The sequence below is a fragment of the Pseudophryne corroboree genome, chromosome 3 (assembly GCF_028390025.1).
Source record: "Pseudophryne corroboree isolate aPseCor3 chromosome 3, aPseCor3.hap2, whole genome shotgun sequence".
NCBI classification, from domain to species: domain Eukaryota; kingdom Metazoa; phylum Chordata; class Amphibia; order Anura; family Myobatrachidae; genus Pseudophryne; species Pseudophryne corroboree.
The window spans coordinates 661,971,217-661,998,527 of record NC_086446.1 but is presented as its reverse complement, the minus strand read 5'-3'; the positions used below and the strand labels follow the sequence as shown (position 1 = coordinate 661,998,527).

General features: G+C 45.6%; 1 protein-coding gene and 1 long non-coding RNA gene across 9 annotated transcripts in view; one reads left to right on the top strand and one right to left on the bottom strand.

Annotated features, from left to right (window-relative positions):
• FGFR2 (fibroblast growth factor receptor 2) overlaps positions 1 to 27,311 on the top strand; it is a 179,944-nt gene that overhangs the window by 136,266 nt on the left and 16,367 nt on the right. For 5 of the 8 annotated variants that reach the window (XM_063961839.1, XM_063961838.1, XM_063961845.1 and 2 more), the window contains 3 exons: positions 5,466 to 5,656; positions 8,129 to 8,276; positions 19,346 to 19,552. In XM_063961839.1, coding sequence (XP_063817909.1) covers positions 5,466 to 5,656; positions 8,129 to 8,276; positions 19,346 to 19,552 — 546 coding nt within the window. Of the gene's footprint in view, positions 1 to 5,465; positions 5,657 to 8,128; positions 8,277 to 9,957; positions 10,103 to 19,345; positions 19,553 to 27,311 lie in introns of all 8 variants that reach the window. The other 3 variants (XM_063961844.1, XM_063961840.1, XM_063961842.1) reach the window with 3 other exon arrangements.
• Positions 814 to 1,987, bottom strand: LOC135058140 (uncharacterized). The gene is made up of 2 exons (XR_010244632.1): positions 1,868 to 1,987; positions 814 to 1,333 (listed from the first exon to the last, which is right to left on the bottom strand). It is a non-coding gene; the product is annotated as an uncharacterized LOC135058140 (long non-coding RNA).

Below are 27,311 nucleotides of genomic sequence, written 5' to 3'. Positions count from 1 at the left end.
GAAGGAAAAGCAAGAAAGTAAGACTTGTAATAACACTGTGGCTGCTCCCACAGGAGGTAAAGAGAGGGTTGTGGGGGAGCTGTAAGGTTCCAATTATGCAGGGATCATGTGCAGAAACCAGGATTTTTTTTTTTATTTTTTTTTTTTTAACAAAGTCGACTTCCCACAAAATGTTTGAAAGGAGAAATGAAAAGGAGCATAGATTCCAAGCCAGACTGCATTAGGCAGCACTTGCCGGCAGGGAGGAATTTGGTGAAGTGATGACCCTTGAAACCCGTATACAGTACAGTATATAATGGTACTTGGTTGGCCACGTCTTGCTTGTGACACTGAAAACCTCTGCAGTTTGTTGTACAGGTGTCTTCCAGAATTCCAGCACTACTTCTCTATTGCGCTAGAACTGCCCAGGAGCATTATAGAGAGCGTTCCCAGCCTGCGGGTCTCAAGCAAACATCATTTCTCATTTTGGTTTTGTAAAGTAGCTCTTTACCTTTACATTTCTGTTTGTATAGCATTCTATAAATTTAATATGCCGGTTACGTTGTAAATGAGCAACAATGTTCAAATGATATGCGTTTTATGGATCTGCTATTATAATAATTAAATTGCTTGCAAGAAGGTACCCGTGTAACGCCAAATTCCAGTTTATTTAAACGTGACGTTTCCACCATTATAAAAGTCTAAATATGTCCAGTCTTTTTAAAATTGTAAAGTGTTTAATTTGTTATGATTATAAAATGAATCCTGATCAGAGATACCACAACACATTACTATAGTAAGACAGAAAGCATTATTACATGGAAACCAGAAAACTTTTAGTTCAGTGCTTTAATGTTCTGTAATCATTTACAATAGGACTACTACTCGTCCAGTTTTTGGTGGGATTGTCCCAGAATGTAACACATGTCCCGGACAGTCTGCCTATAGACCCACCTTAAGGCGATTTTGAAAGATCAAGCCACCAGTGTTGATCCGACTGCTGTGAGCCCTCTCTACCTGCTCCGCTGCTCCAGGCCGCTCCTGCTTCCGGGATAGCATCTCCACTTGGCGCAGGAGCACAGAGGCCGGTGTCATCTTGGTTCCTGCTGGCTGGCGTGTTCTCCCTACTGTGATCAGAGCAAGAGGCTGAGCCCTAGGACTACCGGCTCCGGTGCAGACTCTCCCCACTACCACCTGCCCGCTTTACTGGGACCACTTGCGCCACGGTGACCACCTAATGGAGAGGAGAGGTCCGTGAACAGGCCGGGGGCTGGCTTAGTGTAGGTGTCGGCTGGAGGCTGTTTATTCTTACGCTGCAGTGCATGGACTGTAACACATAGGACCCCTGCATCTGCTGGAAACATGTAAAGACATTGTCTAAATGTTTGGCTTTTCATGTTAACACTAGTAGTCCTTGCGGGTAGGAGGAATTGTCCAGCCCTGGTATTTTTGAAAGGTGGCAACCCTAGTTGGCAACCTTCTGCCAAGTGAGTGGTTTTAGCTCTGTGTTATTGATTTGCTGAGTGTACCACGTCTTCCGTTAGCAGAGGGTTAATAGAATAGGCTTGCTGAAAGGCTTGTTCAGGAAAGGATGCTTAAATAGCCTTAGATGGGCTAATGGCTGCAGCCTTGATAGACAGCTGCACAACCTCCTAGAACACTATCTGCCACCGTCCTCATATTATGCTAAGCCTCTCTGTAGACAGGGGAAAGGCCCCAGAGGGGTGGTTTAACTTACCCTTCAAGCATTTCCTTTAAACCCCCCTCCCTTCTGTTAAAGATGCATTGTCCGCACATTGCAGCTGTATGTCTACCTCTCCCTTGATACAATGTCCTAACATTCATCATTATCAAACTCCCAGTGATCAAAATGTACTTAAAAGAATACCTTTCACCTATTCCCATAGTGCCAGCCATTCGGTGATTTGATTTATGAGAATGTAGGCTGTGAATTAATTGGGAATCCGTGACATATCTGAGACAACAGGAAAGCGACCCATCAATTCCTAAGGAGCAAGTCAAATAAAAAAGCCTCAGTGATGGCACAGTTACCTAGACGACAGGCGAGCTGCATTCTCATGAATAGTTATTGAGACCAGAAACATGTGCCTCCATGGTGCATAAGAGGAGGGTAACACTTCAACTACAATGCAGAGACCGTTTCCTGTTAGACATTTACTTTCCAACTTAACAGGCAGTACTATTTATTTTGTAAGAAATGTGCTATATGCCACTTTTAGGATATATAGTACACTTTACTTTGCTCATATAGTAACTCTCTTGGTTTTTAAAATGTATAATTTCTGTTACTATATGGCAAGTGTGTTTTTCCCCTTTTTAGAAGGTGAAGCTGTTTACTTTATGTAGTTTTAACCATACAGTATATCGGCAACACATTAACTAGTTGCTTATGTCACTGCCCACTAACAGTAAAATACATTTCTATAAAAAAATATAGTCCGTGTCAGGCGCACTCACTGCTTGGAGCGGTGCTCAACAACTGCATCCGTAAAACCTATAGATAGAAATATATCTGTTTTATTTAGAACCCTATTGTCTTCCCTTGGTAAAGGGGGGCAGACATAGGTGCCAATTCTGAGTTGCAGGTAGCTGTGAAAACCTGATTTACTACTTTTATGCTGCTGTGAAAATCTATTCAACTAATGTGAGGGTTTGTGCCTCTGCAAGCAGAACCCGAGCTGGCAACACAATAGTCATTACTAGTTCCTGCACTTGTAGCAGCCCCGTGATAGGTTACAAGAGATCCGTCAGAAACGGTCTTCCCTTCCCCGTACACACAGAGCTTTCTACAAATTAGAGTTGTTCCTTGAGATCGCTTTGCCACCACCTAGTATCCACCCAGACACTCCCTTTTTCACTGAAGGACAGATCCAGCCAAATCCCACCCATCTCCGAATTGGACGGACACACACAAAAATGTGCAAATTCTCGCTGTTTGATCCGTGAGATTCAAAATCAGCCCATAATGCAGAGCTTCCCAAACTCCACCATTACAGTCCAGATTTTAAGGATATTCATGCTTAAGCACAGGTGACTTACAGATGTGTCCTAATACATCTTGCCTCAATACGCCATGCAGCGGGAGATGCCTTGCGTGAGTGAGTGACAGATACTGTGCAACTACATTAGCGTTGGGCGTCTTTTTTTTTTTTTTTGCTGAAAATGCGTCTTATATGCATAACTGTTAGAAGAAGACGCACATGCAGACTTCTGCTGTTTTTAAAACCATATGTGACACGCCTATATTCCTTGTGCGACTGCACCTGTATATGCATAAAAAATGCTACATTACAGTTTTTTCTAGGAAAAAAAGGGCTGCGTAACGTGCAGGGAGGCTGGATGTGAGTGGGCACACCTGTAGTACTTCAGACAATTTCATTTAACCATCCTTAAAACCTGAACTGTAGTGGCGGAGGTTTGAAAACTCTGCTCTAGCCTCACAACTTTAATGCCTGGCTTTACAGCCTCACACATACACTTTTTCATTTACCCCTAATACCCCTTTCAGACATAAGCCAAAGCCCCAGTTTTTTTGACGTTCACATGCATCGACCCGGGTTTGGCTTATGCCTGAAAGGGTCTGACCCGGGTTGACAGTCCCGGGTCCATGCCCCGTCAATCAATCAGGGTTATTCCCAGTTTAAGTGCAAAGTTTCAGATACTGCCATAATGAGTATATAGTTTATTGTAAGCGACCTCACACAAAAACAAATAGGATTAATGTATGTCTCAAACCACACATCAGTTTCCTGTACATAGGACATCCCAAGTGCAGAGTGATCATTTTAAGATTCCTATGCATTTTTCCCCCCTTTCTTTTACCCTTTTACTCTTTAATAACATGCTGCAAGTAAAACAAGGTTGGTGCTTGTGCGGAGGCTGCCAGCATTACGTCAGTGTACCAATTCCCTGCAGAGTGCCAGGGAGAGCAACCTGCATGAAAGCCGCCTTTGTTCCAGGGAGGTGTGCTGGCTTTATACGAGGCTGCTCTCTGGATGTCTGTTTGTGAAACAATTTATTGGAACACGGTATGTGTGTGTATATGTAAGGCGCTCCCTGAGACTGGATACACTCTGCTGCTTAACACCTTCAGTGCCAGGGAAGTGTAGAAAGCAGTTTAATGATCATTTCCCTTATGAAATTTGTTTTTTGAATATTGTTTAAAAACCCCTCTAGATCCGTTCGGAGATGGAAAGAATATTTATGCACTGGAGGAGACTCCATTTTTTTTTTTTTTTTTACTCTGACCTATTCCATTATCAAGATTAATATGTAGGGAATGAGATTCAGCTATTGTAGGCGCAGAAAACATGCGCTGAGTATGTATCAGTCAAAAGTAGTTTAGTCTCCGATTGAAAGAAACAAGAGCACTTTGACAGTTGTGTTGCCATGTAATGAACCGAGATACCATTCACGCAAAGGTTGGTTATCAGACGAATTTGGCAAGAGACTGTAGGAGACTTGGCAACGCTTGGCTTACTATAAATGCCCCATTTTCCTGTCGGCAAGTATTATTTATTGGTCTATGTCATGTCTACAAATGAATAGAAAGCTGGTTTAACCCATTATGGCATCCATTCTCTGGTTTCGTGTATTGTAGAACCGCATGGGTTAAATGGAACACTCCCAGTTACAGGTGACAAACAACTCTTGGCAGTCAGAAGAAGCTGATGAGGGCAGGGAATCCATGCCCGCTACTACTTCTGTGGCCTGTGAAAACTAGCATGTTTTCCTTTGTCCTCCTCCCGGCGCTATCTTTTGAAGCTTGAGTTCTTTCCCTCCTCTCTCCCCATTACTTACAAATACACATCTCCCTCCCATTCTGCTTGGCACTGATTTTGCTAGAGGAAGCAATGCCAGGACCTTAACAGGGTTACAGACTTGAGTTACTCTCCCAACCACCACCCCCTGCTTCCTTGGCATTTGTACCCTTTTACATTTAAATTCTAACATGTAGAACTCTTGAACACTCTCTTAGTTGGGGTGTGAACGAGTGATCGTTGATCATTTTCCTTCATAGTTATAATAAACAGTTTTGGGGTGATTTTTTTTTTATCACTTTGATACAATGTTTCACAGGCATTTAATCTTGGTAAACATTAATTTACATTCCCTTATGAGGAAATAAATGAAAGATTAATCGTCATATAGCAATGTATGGCTGTAGATTTCTGGCAGAACAAAGCAAGAATAGTCCAAATAATTGACAGTATTTTTTTGTGGGGCCATATTATCAGTGCACGTAGTGTTCCGGTGATCATCTTCGTCTTTTTTTTTCTTCTTTTTTTTTAAATAGGGTATTCTGTACTTTTAATAAAGTCAAATTTTCCTATAAGTGTTCTGATTGGTCATTGTTCTTTCTGTGTGCTGTGACATGCAGATTATAATTTATAAAGTTAAGCGATTTAAAACATTTTTTTTTATTAATAATTAAATAATGGTGTGGATCTTTAATCTCCCAACAGAGCGCTCCTCGCACAGACCCATATTGCAGGCTGGTCTACCTGCCAATACCACTGCAGTTGTAGGAGGGCATGCCGAATTTGTTTGCAAAGTATACAGTGATGCCCAGCCTCACATTCGCTGGGTGCGATATATAGAGCTGAACGGGAGCAGATATGGAGTTGACGGGACACCATACGTGAAGGTTTTGAAGGTGAGGATTAATAGAATGACAACCTATCTATATTGTGTTTTATATTTATCTAATTAATGACAGCTTTTCAGTTCATTGTTTTTTTTTATCTGTGCAGATAAGCCATTGCAACTTGTCTATGAAGAAGTGTTTAACGATGTTTGAGAACACTGATTTCAGTGACCAGTAAAGTATTGTTGACCCAATTGGCCAAAACCTGCGCATTTGGGCCCAAAATTAAAACTAGTCCTGATCAACATCTGTTCCTCATCTATCAGATGTTGACACTGATTGGATACTGTAATCAGACTTCTGCTTTCATTGTCATCTTGAGTTAGACAAAAGCTGATTGGTGGCTTTTCAGTGTTAAACCTTAGTATCTAACTATGCATGCCCACTGTCCACCTTAAATAATTATGCCTTACAGGTTCTGGTAGTCCCACGCTGACCACTGCCCCTGACTGCACTGGTCACACTTGTGGTGCCAAACTGGACAAGACCTGGCTGCTATCCGCACAAGCGTGGTCATCTTTGCAATTAGCCATCATTTATGTATTGCAGAAGTATGCATGATTGACGCAGTATTTTTTGTCATAAGTGTGTGCTGTGATCTGATTGCACTCATGCTCAATATCAGGTTTTAAAAAATAAAGGATGTCAATATATATGTATAAACTCCCAATATATGATGTCTGCAAAAATAATTCTGATGTCATCATTTATAATCTGTGAGTTTCGATGTCTTCACCTCAGTGCTCATTAGGAAAACTTGCGTTTAATAAGGAATCACACACACCTGATTGAAATTATTATTGCTATTAGAAATATAAACTGCCAACAGACTTTGGGGGAGATTTATTAAAGCTTGGAGAGAGAGAAAGTACCAATCTATTAGCTTCTGTCATTTTTTTTCAAACACAGTCTGTAAAGGGACAGTTAGTTTCTGATTGGTTGGTACTTTATCTCTCTGCACTTTATCTCTCTCCAAGGCTTGATACGTCTCCCCCTTTGTTTTATATAGTCACAGAACTCGCCTGGAATTCTAATATCTCTAGAAAACTCACTAGGGAATACATTATCCCATGTGTTCTATACACTACGTTTAATGTAGATTTTGCTGCCATTTTGTCATAGAATTGCTATATTTAAATGGATCATTGAAAAGAAGATTGTTTCTTTACTTTAACCATAGATACAGAGAGTCCTACAATTGGACATCTTCAGCCTGCTGTGGTGTTCTCTTTCCTCTAGTGAATATGCTCTGTTGTGTAACCAAACCATAAGATGTACAGATGTGTCCACATGCAGCTCTCCTCAAATCGTCACATACTGTATAGCCTCGTTTGATGTGCCACGGGCTTTACTAGTTCGCTGCGACATGCAACTTTTTCTTAAATTATGCATCTTGAGCCAGCGATTTTATACCAATTTCTTAAAATTTGCATGTAACTAAGGGGTCTATTCATGAAGCAGTGAAAAGTGTGGAGAAGCGAGTCAGTGGAGAAGTTGCCCATGGCAACCAATCGGCATTGAAGTAACATTTATAATTTGCATACTGTACAGTTGAATGGAGCAGCTGATTGGTTGTCATGGGCAACTTCTCCACTGGCTCACTTCTCTACACTTCTTCATGAATGACCCCTTTAGGGACCTATGTACTAAGCCTTGGAGAGAGAGAAAGTGGGCGGAGTTAAAGTACCAACAAATCGGCTCCTAACTGCCATGGTACAGGCTGTGTTTGGAAAATGACATTTAGGAGCTGATTGATTGGTTGGTACTTTTTCTCTCCACTTTATCTCTCTCCAAGGCGTAGTACATAGACCCATTAGGACCTGATTCATAGGGGGATGCCGTTGTGGTTTGTTTGTTTTCTTTAATGCAAATGTCCTATGCTTTGTCTACTGCATAGTGTGGATTTAGACACAGGGCGACAGACAGGGACCGTTAGAGGCAGTTATGAGGAGTGGTGACAAAAATGCAGGTGTGTGGAGACCGTTTTAGGATTGCGTCGCAGCTAACAACTGTCTTCGGCCACAGTGGGTCTGCCACTTATCAGATTTGCTGCATAGAAAGAAATAGCAGTGATCCAATGTTTATCAACCTATGAATCAGGCCCTAGGTGCCCATTCACCTAAACATTTATCTTCCAATCTGGCTGGTTGGAAAGAAAATCTGGTAATGGATGGGAGCACATGACAGTTGACTATTTCAAATGGTCAACTGTCATTTGCTCCTATCCATTACCAGATTTTCATTCCAACCAGCCAGATTGGAAGACAAATCTTTAGGTGAATGGGCACCATAAGATGCAAAACTGGCAAAAAAAGTACGCCAGCGCAGGAATCACTACCAGAGTCCTTGTCACACCAGGTGTCTCGCATTATATTGCGCAAATAGAATAGGTTTATGAGGACACATCTGTAATGAGAGCTGTGCCCCTTAGACAGCAGTGACAGCTCTGTTTTTCTTCCTGTGTCGCCTGCCTGTTTTTAGCACTCGGGAATAAACAGTTCCAGTGCTGAGGTGCTGAATCTGCACAATGTGACAGAAGCAGATGCCGGCGAATATATTTGTACGGTCTCCAATTATATTGGACAGGCTAACAAGTCAGCCTGGCTCACGGTGGTGAAGCAAGAACCAGGTAACGTCTCCTACCGCCGCACACAGGCTGCAAATGTGCTCTTTGTGCTTCTGGCGAAGGTGGCGTTGACAAACAATCTGGAGATGGTGTTTTGCCGCGCTTTAAGCGGCCATGGAAAAATACCCACAGGGTTACAGGATTTCACGGACTGACGTTCCCTCTTCTTTTACTTTTACTAAATGGTTTCCCCTTATTATTTTACACTTTCTATTTTTTATTCTTCAGCTATGCCACTTTTCCCCTTATTTCCTTTTTCTCTTTACTACATTCCCCCATTATCTACACACACCTGTGGGGCAGACATTATGGGGTATATTCAGTTAGGGTCGGATCCATTCCGACATACATTTGTCGGAATGGATCCGACAACCCCTATTCAATCCCATCTCAATTCAACTTTAAAAAAGTCGAATTGAGGTAAGACCTGTGAGCGGAGGAGAGGGGGGAGACCAGCGGGGACAGCCGCGGGCAGACGGAGGAGATCAGCGCTGCAGAAGGATGTCTCACAGCCGCCAGACCTCACAGCAGTGTCCACCCGGCTCCAGCAAGCGTGACCTCACTTGCTGGAGCTGGGTGGACGCTGCCGTGAGCGGCGCGGCTGTGACACATCCTCCTGCAGCGCTGTGCTGTAGCGCTGCTCTACCCTGTATGCCCCGCTGCTCTCCCCCGTCTCCCCGCGGCTCTTCCCCCCCCCCCCCCCCCCTCTCCTACTATAATGGTCCCTCATTTTTTTATGTCGGACTGAGATGGTCGGAAACGGGGCCAAATCCTGTCGAATTTGGCCCTGTTTCCCTCAAAAGTACGTGAATCGGCAGCTATACTGCCGATTCACGTACTATTCGACAAGTCGAATTCCCAGACTTGTCGAATAAAAACAGCTGGGATTGAATAGGCCGAATCACGATTCAACCTTAAAAAGTCGAAAACTGGCGTCTTTTCGACAGACGGCAGCTTTCAACTCTAGTTGAATATACCCCTATGCCGGCTGAGCAAATACTCAAGAGAATGCAGAATTCCATTTACTAGGAGTACAGCATTATGCATCAGGATGTATATCCGTGAATGCCTACATAAGGCCTGCCCAACCTGTGGCTCTCCAGCTTTTGTGAATTGACACATGCCAGCATGCCCTGACACAGGTTTAGTATTCCCTAATTGCAAAACTGTGGCAGGGCATGCTGGGACTTGCAGTCTTTAAACAACTGGAGAGCCACAGTCCAGAACATTGAGGCAATAGAGGAATAAGCGTTTGTTTCTGGATTATACCTGATCAGCAGTTTGGTATAATTTAGGAATGAATTGATTAATCCTATTGAATAAGTGTGAAACGACAAACCCCTTTCTATTTTTGACCTTGTACCAAGAGCTGAAATCCTTACTCGTGGGTCTCATTTTTCCATGTTCTGTGATTGCATGCATCAATGGTGGTTATTCCTGGTGAAGGGTCATGTGCATTAATCTGCACACTTTATTTTCATAATGTGTTGTTTTTGTTTTTGTTTTTCTGGTGATTCTTTGGTGTATTGGGTCTTTTGGAGAAGGTCAGTGGAAAGCAACGGAGATACCCAGAGGTCCATATGCCTCTTCAAGGCTTGAGACATCTCCCGAGCACCGCTCCACTTGTGTCCTTTTCTCATTGGGTGTTGCTTTTCTTCTCTTTATTGCCATCCTTCTCTTCCAGGCTGCCGGTGTTAACATTACAGATGAAGAGATAGAAGTCTTGTATGTCAGGAATGTATCTTTTGAGGATGCTGGGGAATATACTTGTATAGCTGGAAATTCCATTGGTATTTCTCAACATTCTGCCTGGTTGACGGTTCTGCCAGGTATTATTATCCTGCCTTGGGTTTCTCTCCTTACCTCCTCCTATTGCCAGGGGTAAACCATAAATACTCTGCTCCTCTATGATTGTTTCCTACAGAAGACAATTGCAAGTGAACATTATGTCAGTTACGTTAATTTGCTTATTGTTAAAAAATAAATTAAAAAAGATCAATATCAAATTCAGTAGAACTTTTTACTTTTTTTGGAGCAGTTTAGGTGTTTACCTCTGGATTATTCGGTTTCCTAGCTCTCCGATTGCATAGCATGACCTCTTCATGCAATCAGGGGAAGATGTTTTCTCTCCATGTTTTAACCCCTTCATACTGCTAAAACAAAGGGTTTAACTCATACCGGACAGAACATCTCTGGTGTGCAGGTATCTTCCGTCCTCCTTGCTCTCAGTGGACTTTTCAACCTGTTCTTTCTTTTTCTTTTCCTGCTGTTCTAATGCTTTGCGGGACAGACAGCTACTTTCAATAGTAAGGTAATGTCACTCCTAATAACAGTAGCTAGCTGGTATTCAGTGACTACAGACTTGTCTGATGTATGAATGTAGATATGTATTTGAAGTATGGGTTATATGTCTCATTAATACTGATTTTTGTCTTTACATTTATTTAGGGGTTTTTAGAAATATAAAAATATAGATGATTGTCATTTTATTCCACATATACACAAACAACAACTGGAGCACAAACTACTTGTTTGCAACACAACTGTAGAGTTCTACTTTTCCAAGCCCACTATATGGTTACTTGCACGGTTTGCCTAAACATACGAGGGAACACATTTGGATACTCTTGCAAGCTTACTACTTGTCCTAAATCTTAGGGTGCATACACACGGTGAGATTCGGACTTATCCGATTCTCACCGTGCGACAGGGGGCCGGGTCGGCACTTAGCCAGTATCGCAAGCACATAATGAGTGTGCTTGCGATGCTGGCTATGTGCGATGTCAATCCTGACTATCTCTTCCATAGAGATAGCCAGGATTGACTTGCCTGCACAGCCTATTTTTTCTGCCGATGCCGACCGCGCGGGGCCGCGCATCGGCATCGGATCGGGATCGCAAGGTGACTGTCACCTTGCGATCTGCACTATCTTTTCTTCCGATTCTGACTATATAGTCAGAATCGGAAGAAAATATCTTACCGTGTGTACACACCTTTAAACTGATCTCAAATCGTGTAATTGTGGTTGTGAGTCATTACTCTGCCCTGCCTGTTACTGGGCATTGTAACTTGCCAGAACTGGCAATGCATGATTGCACTGTGCTCACATACTTTACAGCCATTGCTCCATCTCTGCGTTCCAGGATGGGGAGATCAGGTGTTTATGCTATTCATGCAGGTGATGTAGAAAGGCCCCCGACATGGAAAATGTTATAATGGTATTTAGTGACTGTATGCCCACTCCACATTTGTATAAGTTTACACACTTTTCCAGGCTGCAATATGCCACATGTTATTATATTGCACTAGAACAATGAGTGGATTGTTCTCACTGTATAACAAATTTAATAAAACCTTGGGGTAAGGAGTCTATTCATAGAGGTAACGTGTTTGGGTGTGTAGGTGTGGAATGAGTGTGTGCACATGGAGATGTATTTGTGCAGTGTAATTCCTAGCTTCCTCATCCAGCAAATCAGAGGGTCCATAGGCATACACCTCTGTGAATGGTAAGAAGCTGTAATTTAAGAGTATATAGCAGTACAGTACTTAAGAAGAGTTACAGAATAGTTGTACCTAAGAACAGTGTAACTGCCACACTACTCATTCTAGCACCCTGCACCTGTCAGAACCCGGGCAGTTCCTCTCTCCTGCCTGGGGGGTTGTGCTCTGCTATGGTGCTAATAGCACACTCTGGTCTGGATCTCAGTGCTGCGATGCAGACCAGAGTGTGCTAGAAGCACCAGAGCAGAGAGCGACACCCCAGTCAGGAAAGAGGAACTGCACAGATTGTGTCAGGTGCAGGGTGCTAGAATGAACACTCCCACTGTATATGCCATCCTTAGGCTTTTTTATTAGTATTAGTACAGGTTGAGTATCCCTTATCCAAAATGCTTGGGACCGGAGGTATTTTGGATATGGGATTTTTCCGTATTTTGGAATAATTGCATAACATAATGAGATATCATGGTGATGGGACCTAAATCTAAGCACAGAATGCATTTATGTTTCCTATACACCTTACACACACAGCCTGGAGGTAATTTTAGCCAATATTGTTGATAATTTTGTGCATCAAACAATTCACACAATTCATTTATGTTTCATATACACCTTATACACACAGCCTGAAGGTCATTTAATACAATATTTTTAATAACTTTGTGTATTAAACATAGTTTGTGTACATTGAGCCATCAAAAAACAAAGTTTTCACTATCTCACTCTCACTCAAAAATGTCCGTATTTCGGAATATTCCGTATTTCGGAATATTTGGATATGGGATACTCAACCTGTATTATTATTTTTATCATTTTCTGAACTGCAATGTTTCCTTTAGACCGTAAGGGGCACATTTATCAACAAGTGATAAAACTCGTTGTGACTGATAAAACTTGTAACGTATAATAAATGGTGCTCCAGATAATCAGCTCCCAACTGTAATTTTTCAAACACATGACAGCTGGGAGCTGATTGACTGGAGCACCATTTATCATGTCACTCGTTTATAAATGACCCCCAAAGTGAAACCTATTAACACTTTTTCGCTATAATAAAATGAGAGTAGCTTTAGTTAGGATGCTTTATGATAATTGTAAAGTGTCACAGGATATACTGGCCGTACATAAATGTTTAAATAATAAAAAAATATGCTTCTAAACTTTAATCAGTGACCATGGGATTGATGTATATAGCAGTGAAAAGAGTGGAGAGGTTGCCCATAGCAACCAATCATCTTTGAGGAAGCATTTATCAGGGACATTCTAAAATGATGGGTAGATGCTGATTGGTTGCCATGGGTAACTTCTCCACTGGTCCTCTTCACTCTTTTTACTGCTTGATACATCAGCTCCTTTGCACTTCCTCATTTCATGTTTAACCTTTCCAATTATTGGGGCTAAAATCCATTTGGAACACAGCAGGAATTTCAGAGGGGATTAGTATGATATCCCGGCGTTCAAGAGGCTGACACCGGGATTCCGACAGCCTGAATACCGGCGGCTAGTGCAGCATGTCCCCTCACGGGCTTGCTGCGCTCGCCGTGCTTCGGGCCCGGTGGCGACACAGGGTTATATTCCCCCTCGGGTGGTGGCGTGGACCTCCACCCGAGTGGGGATTTCAGACTGCATTTGTCTCCTGACAGCCGGGATCCCGACAACCGGTAAATTTACTGCCTCCCTTACAGAGCTGTTTTTGTTTTACTCCAGTCCCATAGCTGCCCCAATGCATTATAATCTGTAATGGCAGATTCCAATTATTACACACATACAATTGGGTCTTATTATTTCTCTATCGTCCTAGTGGATGCTGGGGTTCCTGAAAGGACCATGGGGAATAGCGGCTCCGCAGGAGACAGGGCACAAAAAGTAAAGCTTTAGGATCAGGTGGTGTGCACTGGCTCCTCCCCCTATGACCCTCCTCCAAGCCAGTTAGATTTTTGTGCCCGGCCGAGAAGGGTGCAATCTAGGTGGCTCTCCTAAAGAGCTGCTTAGGAAAGTTTAGCTTAGGTTTTTTATTTTACAGTGAGTCCTGCTGGCAACAGGATCACTGCAACGAGGGACTTAGGGGAGAAGAAGTGAACTCACCTGCGTGCAGGATGGATTGGCTTCTTGGCTACTGGACATCAGCTCCAGAGGGACGATCACAGGTACAGCCTGGATGGTCACCGGAGCCTTGCCGCCGGCCCCCTTGCAGATGCTGAAGTAAGAAGAGGTCCAGAATCGGCGGCAGAAGACTCCTCAGTCTTCTAAAGGTAGCGCACAGCACTGCAGCTGTGCGCCATTTTCCTCTCAGCACACTTCACACGGCAGTCACTGAGGGTGCAGGGCGCTGGGAGGGGGGCGCCCTGGGAGGCAAATGAATACCTATTTTGGCTAAAAATACCTCACATATAGCCTCCGGAGGCTATATGGAGATATTTAACCCCTGCCAGAATCCGTTAAGAGCGGGAGACGAGGCCGCCGAAAAAGGGGCGGGGCCTATCTCCTCAGCACACAGCGCCATTTTCCCTCACAGAAAGGCTGGAGGGAAGGCTCCCAGGCTCTCCCCTGCACTGCACTACAGAAACAGGGTTAAAACAGAGAGGGGGGGCACTAATTTGGCGATATGCTTATATATATATATAAGATGCTATAAGGGAAAACACTTATATAAGGTTGTCCCTATATAATTATAGCGTTTTTGGTGTGTGCTGGCAAACTCTCCCTCTGTCTCTCCAAAGGGCTAGTGGGTCCTGTCCTCTATCAGAGCATTCCCTGTGTGTGTGCTGTGTGTCGGTACGTGTGTGTCGACAGGTAGGAGGACGATGTTGGTGAGGAGGCGGAGCAATTGCCTGTAATGGTGATGTCACTCTCTAGGGAGTCGACACCGGAATGGATGGCTTATTTAGGAAATTACGTGATAATGTCAACACGCTGCAAAGTCGGTTGACGACATGAGACGGCCGACAAACAATTAGTACGGTCCAGACGTCTCAAAAACACCGTCAAGGGTTTTAAAACGCCCGTTTACTTTAGTCGGTCGACACAGACACAGACAGGGACACTGAATCCAGTGTCGACGGTGAATAAACAAACGTATTCCTTATTAGGGCCACACGTTAAAGGCAATGAAGGAGGTGTTACGTATTTCTGATACTACAAGTACCACAAAAGAGGGTATTATGTGGGATGTGAAAAAACTACCATAGTTTTTCCTGAATCAGATAAATTAAATAAAGTGTGTGATGATGCGTGGGTTCCCCCCGATAGAAAATTATGGGCGGTATACCCTTTCCCGCCAGAAGTTAGGGCGCGTTGGGAAACACCCCTTAAGGTGGATAAGGCGCTCACACGCTTATCAAAACAAGTGGCGGTACCGTCTATAGATAGGGCCGTCCTCAAGGACCAGCTGACAAGGCTGGAAAATATAATAAAAAGTATATACACACATACTGGTGTTATACTGCGGCCAGCGATCGCCTCAGCCTGGATGTGCAGAGCTAGGGTGGCTTGGTCGGATTCCCTGACTGAAAATATTGATACCCTTGACAGGGACAGTATTTTATTGACTATAGAGCATTTCTATATATGCGAGATGCACAGAGGGATATTTGCACTCTGGCATCATGAATAAACGCGATGTCCATAACTGCCAGAAGATGTTATGGACACGACAGTGGTCAGGTGATGCAGATTCCAAACGGCACAGTATGGCCGTATAAAGGAAGAGGACTTGTTTGGGGTCGGTCCATCGGACCTGGTGGTCACGGCAACTGCTGGAAAATCCACCGTTTTTTACCCTAAGTCACATCTCTGCAGAAAAAGACACCGTCTTTTCAGCCTCAGTCCTCTCGTCCCTATAAGATCATATCTGCCCAGGGATAGAGGAAAGGGAAGAAGACTGCAGCAGGCAGCCCATTCCCAGGAACAGAAGCGTTCCACCGCGTCTGACAAGTTCTCAGCATGGCGCTGAGACCGTACAGGACCCCTGGATCCTACAAGTAGTATCCCGGGGGTACAGATGGGAATGTCGAGACGTTTCCCCTTCGCAGGCTCCTGAAGTCTGCTTTACCAAGTCTCCCTCCGACAAGGAGGTAGTATGGGAAAAAATTCACAAGCTGTATTCCCAGCAGGTGATAATTAAATTACCCCTCCTACTACAGAAAAGGGGTATTATTCCACACTATATTGTGGTACTGAAGCCAGAAGGCTAGGTGAGACTTATTCTAAAAAATTTTTTTGAACACTTACAAAGGTTCAAATTAAGATGAAGTCACTCAGAGCAGTGATAACGAACCAGGAAGAAGGGGACTATATAGTGTCCCGGGACATCAGGGATGCTTACCTCTATGTCCCAAATTTGCCCTTCTCACTAAGGGTACCTCAGGTTCGTGGTGCAGAACTGTCACTATCAGTTTCAGACGCTGCCGTTTGGATTGTCCACGGCACCCCGGGGTCTTTACCAAGGTAATGGCCGAATTGATGATTCTTCTTCGAAGAAAAGGCGTCTTAATTATCCCTTACTTGGACGATCTCCTGATAGGGGCATAGTCCAGGGAACAGTTGGAGGTCGGAGTAGCACTATCTCGGATACTGCTACAATCAGCACGGGTGGATTCTAAATATTCCAAAATCGCAGCTGATCCCGACGACACGTCTGCTGTGCCTAGGGATGATTCTGGACACAGTCCAGAAAAAGGTGTTTCTCCCGGAAGAGAAAGCCAGGGAGTTATCCGAGCAAGTCAGGAACCTCCTAAAAACAGTGCATCATTGCACAAGGGTCCTGGTAAAAATGGTGGCTTCCTACGAAGCAATTCCATTCGGCAGATTTCACGTAAGAACTTTTCAGTGGGATCTGCTGGACAAATGGTCCGGATCGCATCTTCAGATGCATCAGCGGATAACCCAATATCCAAGGACAAGGGTGTCTCTCCTGTGGTGGTTATAGAGTGCTCATCTTCTAGAGGGCCGCAGATTCGGCATTCAGGATTGGATGCTGGTAACCACGGAGCCCAGCCTGAGAGGCTGGGGAGCAGTCACACAAGGGAAAAATTTCCAGGGAGTGTGATCAAGTATGGAGACTTTTCTCCACATAAATATACTGGAGCTAAGGGTAAATTTATAATGCTCTAAGCTTAGCAAGACCTCTGCTTCAAGGTCAGCCGGTATTGATCCAGTGGGAAAAAAACATCACGGCAGTCGCCCACGTAAACAGACAGGGCGACACAAGAAGCAGGAGGGCAATGGCAGAAACTGCAAGGACTTTTCGCTGGGCGGAAAATCATGTGATAACACTGTCAGCAGTTTTTCATCCCGGGAATGGAAACTGGGAAGCAGACTTCCTCAGCACGACCTCCACCCGGGAGAGTGGAAACTTCATTGAGAAGTTTTTTCCACATGATTGTAAACCGTTGGGAAATACCAAAGGTGGACATGATGGCGTCCCGTCCAAAAAAAACAAAAAAAAAAAAAAAACGGGACAGGTATTGCGCCAGGTCAAGAGACCCTCAGGCAATAGATGTGGACGTTCTGGTAACACCGTGGGTGTACCAGTCGGTGTATGTGTTCCCTCCTCTGCTTCTCATACCTAAGGTGCTGAGAATTATAAGACGTAGAGGAGTAAGAACTATACTCATGGCTCCGGATTGGCCAAGAAGGACTTGGTACCCGGAACTTCAAGAGATGCTTACAGAGGTCTTATGGCCTCTGCCGCTAAGAAGGGACTTGCTTCAGCAAGTACCATGTCTGTTCCAAGACTTACCGCAGCTGCGTTTGTCGGCATGGCGATGGAAAGCCGTATCCTAAGGGAAAAAAAGGCATTCCGGAAGAGGTCATTCCTACCCTGGTCAAAGCCAGAAAGGAGGTGACCGCACAACATTATCACCACGTGTGGCGAAAATATGTTGCGTGGTGTGAGGCCAGGAAGGCCCCACAAAGAAATTTCAACTCGGTCGTTTCCTGCATTTCCTGCAAACAGGAGTGTCTATGGGCCTCAAATTGGGGTCCATTAAGGTTCAAATTCGGCCCTGTAAATTTTCTTCCAGAAAGAATTGGCTTCAGTTCCTGAAGTCCAGAAGTTTGTCAAGGGAGTATTGCATATACAAACCCCTTTTTTGTGCCTCCAGTGGCACTGTGGGATCTCAACGTAGTTCTGGGATTCCTCAAATCACATTGGTTTAAAACCAGTCAAATATGTGGATTTGAAGCATCTCACATAAAAAGTGACCATGCTCTTGGCCCTGGCCTGGACCAGGCGAGTGTCAAATTGGTGGTTTTTTCTCAAAAAAGCCCATATCTGTTTGTCCATTCGGACAGGGCAGAGCTGCGGACTCGTCCCCAGTTCTCTCCCTAAGGTGGTGTCAGTGTTTCACCTGAACCAGCTTATTGTGGTGCCTTGCACCTACTAGGGACTTGGAGGACTCCAAGTTGCTAGAAGTTGTCAGGGCCCTGAAAATATGTTCAAGGACAGCTGGAGTCAGAAAATCTGACTCGCTGTTTATACTGTATGCACCCAACAAGTTGGGTGCGCCTGCTTCTAAGCAGTCGATTGCTCGTTGGATTTGTAACACAATTCAACTTGCACATTCTGAGGCAGGCCTGCCACAGTCTAAATCGGTTAAGGCCCATTCCACAAGGAAGGTGGGCTCATCTTGGGCGGCTGCCCGAGAGGTCTCGGCATTACAACTCTGCCGAGCAGCTACGTGGTCAGGGGAGAACACGTTTGTAAAATTCTACAAATTTGATATCCTGGCAAAAGAGGACCTGGAGTTCTCTCATTCGGTGCTGCAGAGTCATCCGCACTCTCCCGCCCGTTTGGGAGCTTTGGTATAATCCCCATGGTCCTTTCAGGAACCCCAGCATCCACTAGGACGATAGAGAAAATAAGAATTTACTTACCGATAATTCTATTTCTCGGAGTCCGTAGTGGATGCTGGGCGCCCATCCCAAGTGCGGATTATCTGCAATACTTGTACATAGTTACAAAAATCGGGTTATTATTGTTGTGAGCCATCTTTTCAGAGGCTCCGCTGTTATCATACTGTTAACTGGGTTTAGATCACAAGTTGTACGGTGTGATTGGTGTGGCTGGTATGAGTCTTACCCGGGATTCAAAATTCCTCCCTTATTGTGTACGCTCGTCCGGGCACAGTACCTAACTGGCTTGGAGGAGGGTCATAGGGGGAGGAGCCAGTGCACACCACCTGATCCTAAAGCTTTACTTTTTGTGCCCTGTCTCCTGCGGAGCCGCTATTCCCCATGGTCCTTTCAGGAACCCCAGCATCCACTACGGACTCCGAGAAATAGAATTATCGGTAAGTAAATTCTTATTTTAGGTTGCATTCTGAAAATATACTCTGTAAGCCAGTAGAAGGAACACACTTAAATCACTTTGAAGTATGCTTAGTGTGTGTGTGTGTGTGTGTGTGTGTGTGTATGTATGTATGTATGTATGTATGTATGTATGTATGTGGAGTACACCTGTTAATATTGTACAGTTCTGTGTATTTTACATATATAAGCTGAATGCTACCACTGAAGCCCCCCACACTTTTACATGAGCCATAACTCTGTTCTCCACTGTTGATCATTTTCAGGTACAGAGGCCCCTGTGGAGGAAAATATTTTGCCTTACTACACAGAAATCGGTATATACATTGGCGGAGCCTTTGTTATCCTGTGCTTTATCGCCATTTGCATCATGTTCCATCTCCGCAATGGAGCAAAGAAGAAGAAAACCTTAATTGGGCCACCTGTAGTCCACAAGCTCAGCAAGCGAATTCCACTGCACCGTCAGGTAACAGAAAGTAGATAAAGAGTTCCAAAAAACTTTTTGCGCCGACCAACAGCCGCCATGTGCAGTTAGCTGTACTGTAGTGTAGGGTTGGGGATGGAATCCCGGTTACCGGGATCCAGAAGGTCAGAATACCGACACCAGGATCCTGGCTGCCAGAATGCCAGCAGTGAGGGGAGCGCTAGAAAGTCCCTTGCGGGCTTGGTGGCTCGCTGCGCTCACCACATGTTCTATTTCCGCTCTATGGGTGTCGTGGGCACCCACGAGTGGGAATAGCCCTGGCGCAGCTGTTGACATTCTCAGTGGTCGGGATCCTGGCGTCGGTATTCTGACCGCCGGGATATTAACTACATGACATAGTGTAAGAGTAGCACAACAAAGCCACCAGGATCTGTTTGTTTAAAAATCTGTTGAGTTCTTTGTTTGCCCAAACCTTTTGCTGAGAATTGCCACTGTGGAAAGTGTTGTTTCTCCTTCTGGCATTAGCCCGAGGCAGCGCGGAAGCCTTTCACCAGACTCCCAAGAGATTGGTACATTCCCGCACTTGGGAAGGTCCATATTGGTTTGAAGAGTGATTTCAACCTTTTAATACTTTTTGGTATTTTGTTAAATATCAGCAGCCTTTATCATCTTGTTCATTCATTTTATATTTTTCTTTTTTGTGTGTGTGTGTGTGTGGGGGGGGGGGGTTGTAATGGAGGAGAATGTGAAAATTCCATCAAACTTGTTAAGAATGCTGTGGGATGAGACGCTGTAGAAATGCTGTACAGGGGGCCTGATTCAGGGATGTACGCCATTGCATTTGCAGCTGTGAACCCACACGCCGCGACTGTGCAACAACATTCAAATGGCGCAGCTGCCTGAATTTGTATTGAGACAAGCACCGGTGGCTTTGTGACTCCCAGCGAAGCCCTATGGTTGAACAGCAAGGCAGCAGGACGTAAGATGCTGGAGCCATTGCATAGGAGACACTCCCCCAAAACATTCATGCTAGGTCTGTGTTTTAGCTGCCGCTCACCGTAACCACCTCCAAACTGTTCCGCAACTGTTGATTAGTTTGCAAATAAATCCTCTCTGCGAACACTATCGCAAGACCATGGCGGCACATGCGCAGTGCAACTCAGATGCCTGCGCAGTGGCTGAAAACCACTCAACTACGAAATATTTGAGTTCACATCCGTCAGAAATTTTTACCTTTTTATGTTTTATATGTAAAAAAAAGAAAAAGAAATCCGTTGTTAGGCGTTCTTGTCATTCTTTGCCCTTGTGGAGCATGTGTGCCCATTATTGTGGTTCCTGTGTTATAGATCAGTATACAATACAATAGTGGAAACTCTTAATGCACTACTACTGGAAGTATTTTATTTGTGAAAACTTTGTTTTGGGTAAAATACAGACTTAAAATAAACTGCAAATATTCCTTGACTGCTGGGTTTTCTGGATCTGCCAGAGCCTCTGAGGGCTGTAATTGTCTCTTCTCACACACAAATCCCCCCTTCCTACTCTGTATGTTTGAAACAAGCCAACCGGGTATAGATGCCCCTCACTCACAAACTACCCATTTAGGCGAGCAGGCTAAGCAGGAAGAAGAGAGGGGAGTGCTGTGTAGGGATTATTGGACCCAGTAGAGTGGGTACAGCAGTGTACCACGTATGTAAATGTTTTGTGTTCCTGCCAAAACGATGTTCTTAGCTATGAAGTTATCCTTCTAGTGACCGAAACGCCACATGGCCAATTTTAAGACTATGGACCACATTCAGGTTGGATTACAGATTCTGCTAAAAAGCAGAATGTGCAATCCTTTCTATCGCATGCTGGGGGCCGTCCAGCATGCTGACCGTCCAAATTGCAGTCGCCGCAACTGTGGATGACCCCCTGCCTTCGCAGCCTGGCTGTGAAGGCAGGCGCACCGCTGCCATCTTTTCCTTCGAAGTGGCTGCGTGTGACGTCACGTAGCCACTCCGAAAAGGGCGACATCCCACCCCCCGTTTGGAGCATCCTTTCCCCGCAATGCCGCGTTGATGCTCCGCGATTGCCTCTGCCTGTCAGTGAGGTAGAGGCGTTCGCAGCTAATGTGATCCAATCGCATTGGCCATGCGCAGGACGGGACCTGCGTGTGCACATTGGCATCTACTTGGCCAAATTGCGGAATAAGGCTCCTGAATAAGACCCCGTGTTTACTACATAGGTGGAATAACTAATTCCGTACTGTGGCTTCTCAACAGTATTGCCTGTGAATTTTAATTCCTGGTCCTTCTTAATGAGTTAATATTCAGCACTATTTACTTGTGTCCATGAAGCTGTTGTTTGTTTCTGTATGTTATATGTAAGTTACAATTGATTGAAAAATAAGAATTTACTCACCGGTAATTCTATTTCTCGTAGTCCGTAGTGGATGCTGGAAACTCCGTAAGGACCATGGGGAATAGCGGGCTCCGAAGGAGGCTGGGCACTCTAGAAAGATCTTAGACTACCTGGTGTGCACTGGCTCCTCCCACTATGACCCTCCTCCAAGCCTCAGTTAGGATACTGTGCCCGGACGAGCGTACACAATAAGGAAGGATTTTGAATCCCGGGTAAGACTCATACCAGCCACACCAATCACACCGTACAACTCATGATATGACACCCAGTTAACAGTATGAAACAACAGAGCCTCTCAACAGATGGCTCAACAATAACCCGATTTAGTTAACAGTAACTATGTACAAGTATTGCAGATAAACCGCACTTGGGATGGGCGCCCAGCATCCACTACGGACTACGAGAAATAGAATTACCGGTGAGTAAATTCTTATTTTCTCTGACGTCCTAGTGGATGCTGGGAACTCCGTAAGGACCATGGGGATTATACCAAAGCTCCCAAACGGGCGGGAGAGTGCGGATGACTCTGCAACACCGAATGATAGAACTCCAGGTCCTCCTCAGCCAGGGTATCAAATTTATAGAATTTTGCAAATGTGTTTGCCCCTGACCAAGTAGCAGCTCGGCAAAGTTGTAAAGCCGAGACCCCTCGGGCAGCCGCCCAAGATGAGCCCACCTTCCTTGTGGAATGGGCATTGACAGATTTTGGCTGTGGCAGGCCTGCCACAGAATGTGCAAGCTGAATTGTATTACAAATCCAACGAGCAATAGTCTGCTTAGAAGCAGGAGCACCCAGCTTGTTGGGTGCATATAGGATAAACAGCGAGTCAGATTTTCTGACTCTAGCCGTTCTGGAAACATATATTTTCAGTGCCCTGACAACGACTAGCAACTTGGAGTCCTCCAAGTCCCTAGTAGCCGCAGGCACCACAATAGGCTGGTTCAGGTGAAACGCTGACACCACCTTTGGGAGAAACTGGGGACGAGTCCTCAATTCTGCCCTATCCATATGGAAAATCAGATAAGGGCTTTTACAGGACAAAGCCGCCAATTCTGATACTCGCCTGGCAGAAGCCAAGGCCAATAACATAACCACCTTCCACGTGAGATATTTCAGATCCACGGTTTTTAGTGGTTCAAACCAATGTGATTTTAAGAAACTCAACACCACGTTGAGATCCCAAGGTGCCACAGGGGGCACAAACGGGGGCTGAATATGCAGCACTCCTTTAACAAATGTCTGAACTTCAGGTACTGAAGCTAGTTCTTTTTGAAAGAAAATCGACAGAGCCGAGATCTGTACCTTAATGGAGCCCAGTTTTAGGCCCATATTTACTCCTGCTTGCAGGAAATGCAGAAATCGACCTAGTTGAAATTCCTCCGTTGGGGCCTTTTCGGCCTCACACCATGCAACATACTTCCGCCATATGCGGTGATAATGAGTTGCTGTGACCTCTTTCCTGGCTTTAATAAGCGTAGGAATGACTTCCTCCGGAATGCCCTTTTCCTTCAGGATCCGGCGTTCAACCGCCATGCCGTCAAACGCAGCCGCGGTAAGTCTTGGAACAGACAGGGCCCCTGCTGTAGCAGGTCTTGTCTGAGCGGCAGAGACCACGGGTCCTCTGAGATCATCTCTTGAAGTTCCGGGTACCACGCTCTTCTTGGCCAATCCGGAACCACGAGAATTGTGTTTACTCCTCGCTTTCTTATTATTCTCAATACCTTTGGTATGAGAGGTAGAGGAGGGAACACATAAACTGACCGGTACACCCACGGTGTCACTAGAGCGTCCACAGCTATCGCCTGAGGGTCTCTTGACCTGGCGCAATACCTCTCTAATTTTTTGTTTAGGCGGGACGCCATCATGTCCACCTGTGGACGACCCCATTGATTTACAATCATTTGAAAGACTTCTGGATGAAGTCCCCACTCTCCCGGGTGGAGGTCGTGCCTGCTGAGAAAGTCTGCTTCCCAGTTGTCCACTCCCGGGATGAACACTGCTGACAGTGCTAGTACATGATTCTCCGCCCATCTGAGAATTCTTGTGGCTTCTGCCATTGCCATCCTGCTTCTTGTGCCGCCCTGTCGATTCACATGGGCGACTGCCGTGATGTTGTCTGACTGGATCAGCACCGGCTGGTGTAGGAGCAGGGATTTTGCTTGACTTAGGGCATTGTAAATGGCCCTTAGTTCCAGAATATTTATGTGAAGGGCAGTCTCCTGACTTGACCATAGTCCTTGGAAGTTTCTTCCCTGTGTGACTGCCCCCCAGCCTCGTAGGCTGGCATCCGTGGTCACCAGGACCCTGTCCTGTATGCCGAATCTGCGGCCCTCCAGAAGATGAGCACTCTGCAGCCACCACAGAAGAGACACCCTGGTTCTTGGGGACAGGGTTATCAAGCGATGCATCTGAAGATGCGATCCGGACCACTTGTCCAACAGGTCCCACTGAAAAATTCTGGCATGGAACCTGCCGAATGGAATTAATTCGTAAGAAGCTACCATCTTTCCCAGGACCCGCGTGCAGTGATGCACCGATACCTGTTTTGGTTTTAGGAGGTCTCTGACTAGAGATGACAACTCCCTGGCTTTCTCCTCCGGAAGAAACACTTTTTTCTGGACTGTGTCCAGAATCATTCCCAGGAACATTAGACGTGTCGTGGGGACCAGCTGTGACTTTGGGATATTCAGAATCCAGCCGTGCTGGCGCAGCTCTTCCTGAGATAGTGCTACTCACACTAACAACTGTTCCTTGGATCGTGCCTTTATTAGGAGATAGTCCAAGTATGGGATAATTAAAACTCCCTTTTTTCGAAGGAGTATCATCATTTCCGCCATAACCTTGGTAAATACCCTCGGTGCCGTGGAGAGTCCAAACGGCAGCGTCTGGAATTGGTAATGGCAATCCTGTACCACAAATCTGAGGTACTCCTGGTTAGGATGGTAAATGGGGACATGCAGGTAAGCATCCTTGATGTCCAGGGATACCATGTAATCGCCCTCGTCCAGGCTTGCAATAACCGCCCTGAGCGATTCCATCTTGAACTTGAATTTTTTTATGTATGTGTTCAAGGATTTCAAATTTAAAATGGGTCTCACCGAACCGTCCGGTTTCGACACCACAATAGTGTGGAATAGTAACCCCGGCCTTGTTGAAGTAGGGGTACCCTGATTATCACCTGCTGGGAATACAGCTTGTGAATCGCTGCTAGCACCGCCTCCCTGTCTGAGGGAGCAATCGGCAAGGCAGATTTTAGGAACCGGTGGGGTGGAGCCGCCTCGAATTCCAGCTTGTATCCCTGAGATACTATTTGAAGGATCCAGGGATCCACCTGTGAGCGAGCCCACTGATCGCTGAAATTCATGAGGCGGGCCCTCACCGTACCTGGCTCCGCCTGTGGAGCCCCACCGTCATGCGGCGGACTTGGAAGAGGAAGCGGGGGAGGACTTTTGTTCCTGGGAACCTGCTGTTTGCTGCAGCCTTTTTCCCCTACCTCTGCCTCTAGACAGAAAAGACCCTCCTTTTCCCCGCTTGTTTTTCTGGGTCCGAAAGGACTGAACCTGATAAAATGGCACCTTCTTAGGCTGTGAGGGGACATGGGGTAAAAATGCTGACTTCCCAGACGTTGCTGTGGAAACTAGGTCGGAGAGACCATCCCCAAATAATTCCTCCCCTTTATAAGGCAAAACTTCCATGTGCCTTTTGGAATCTGCATCTCCAGTCCACTGGCGAGTCCATAAGCATCTCCTAGCAGAGATGGATAATGCACTTACTTTAGATGCCAGCCGGCAGATTTCCCTCTGTGCATCTCTCATGTATAAGACTGAGTCTTTGATATGGTCAATTGTTAGCAGAATCGTGTCTCTGTCTAATGTGTCAATATTTTCTGACAGTTTATCTGACCACGCAGCGGCAGCACTGCACATCCATGCTGACGCAATAGCTGGTCTAAGTATAATGCCTGAGTGTGTATATACAGACTTCAGGATCGCCTCCTGCTTTCTATCAGCAGGTTCCTTAAGGGCGGCCGTATCCTGGGACGGTAGTGCCACCTTTTTAGACAAACGTGTGAGCGCTTTATCCACCCTAGGGGGTGTTTCCCAACGTAACCTATCCTCTGGCGGGAAAGGGAACGCCATTAGTATCTTCTTAGGAATTACCAATTTCTTATCAGGAGAAGCCCACGCTTCTTCACACACTTCATTTAATTCATCTGACGGGGGAAAAACTACAGGTAGTTTTTTCTCCCCAAACATAATACCCTTTTTTGTGGTACCTGGATGTAAATCAGAAATATTTAACACCTCTTTCATTGCCTCAATCATGCAGTGAATGGCCTTAACGGGCATTAAATTTGACTCATCGTCGTCGACACTGGTGTCCGTATCCGTGTCGACATCTACTTGTGCCATCTGAGATAGCGGGCGTTTCAGAGCCCCTGATGACTTTTGAGACACCTGGACAGGCACGAGCTGAAGACTCGGCTGTCCCACAGTCGGCATGTCGTCAAATTTTTTATGTAAGGAGTCTATACGTGCACTCATTTCCTGCCATAAACTCATCCACTCAGGTGTCTGCCCCCCAGGGGGTGACATCCCTGCTAAAGGCATCTGCTCCCCCTCCACGTCATTATCCTCCTCAAACATGTCGACACAGCCGTACCGACACACTCCACACACACAGGGAATGCTCAAACAGAGGACAGGACCCACAAAAAGCCCTTTGGGGGGACAGAGTAAGAGTATGCCAGCACACACCAGAGCGCTATATATATACAGGGACTAACTGAGTTATGTCCCTAATAGCTGCTTTTCAATAAAATATATATACTGCCAAATTTAATGCCCCCCCTCTCTTTTCCCTCTTACTGGTACTGTAGATTGCAGGGAAGAGCCAGGGAGCTTCCTTCCAGCGGAGCTGTGAGGGAAAAATGGCGCCAGTGTGCTGAGGAGATAGGCTCCGCCCCTTTTTCGCGGCCTATTCTCCCGCTTTTTATGGAATTCTGGCAGGGGTATTTACCTCATATATAGCCCCTGGGGCTATATATTGAGGTATTTTAGCCAGCCAAGGTGTTTTTATTGCTGCCTCAGGGCGCCCCCCCCAGCGCCCTGCACCCTCAGTGACCGGAGTGTGAAGTGTGTGAGAGGAGCAATGGCGCACAGCTGCAGTGCTGTGCGCTACCTTGGTGAAGACAGAGTCTTCATGCCGCCGATTTTCCGGACCATCTTCCTGCTTCTGGCTCTGTAAGGGGGACGGCGGCGCGGCTCCGGGACCGAACATCAAGGCTGGGCCTGCGGTCGATCCCTCTGGAGCTAATGGTGTCCAGTAGCCTAAGAAGCCCAATCCGGCTGCAAGCAGGCGAGTTCGCTTCTTCTCCCCTTAGTCCCTCGCTGCAGTGAGCCTG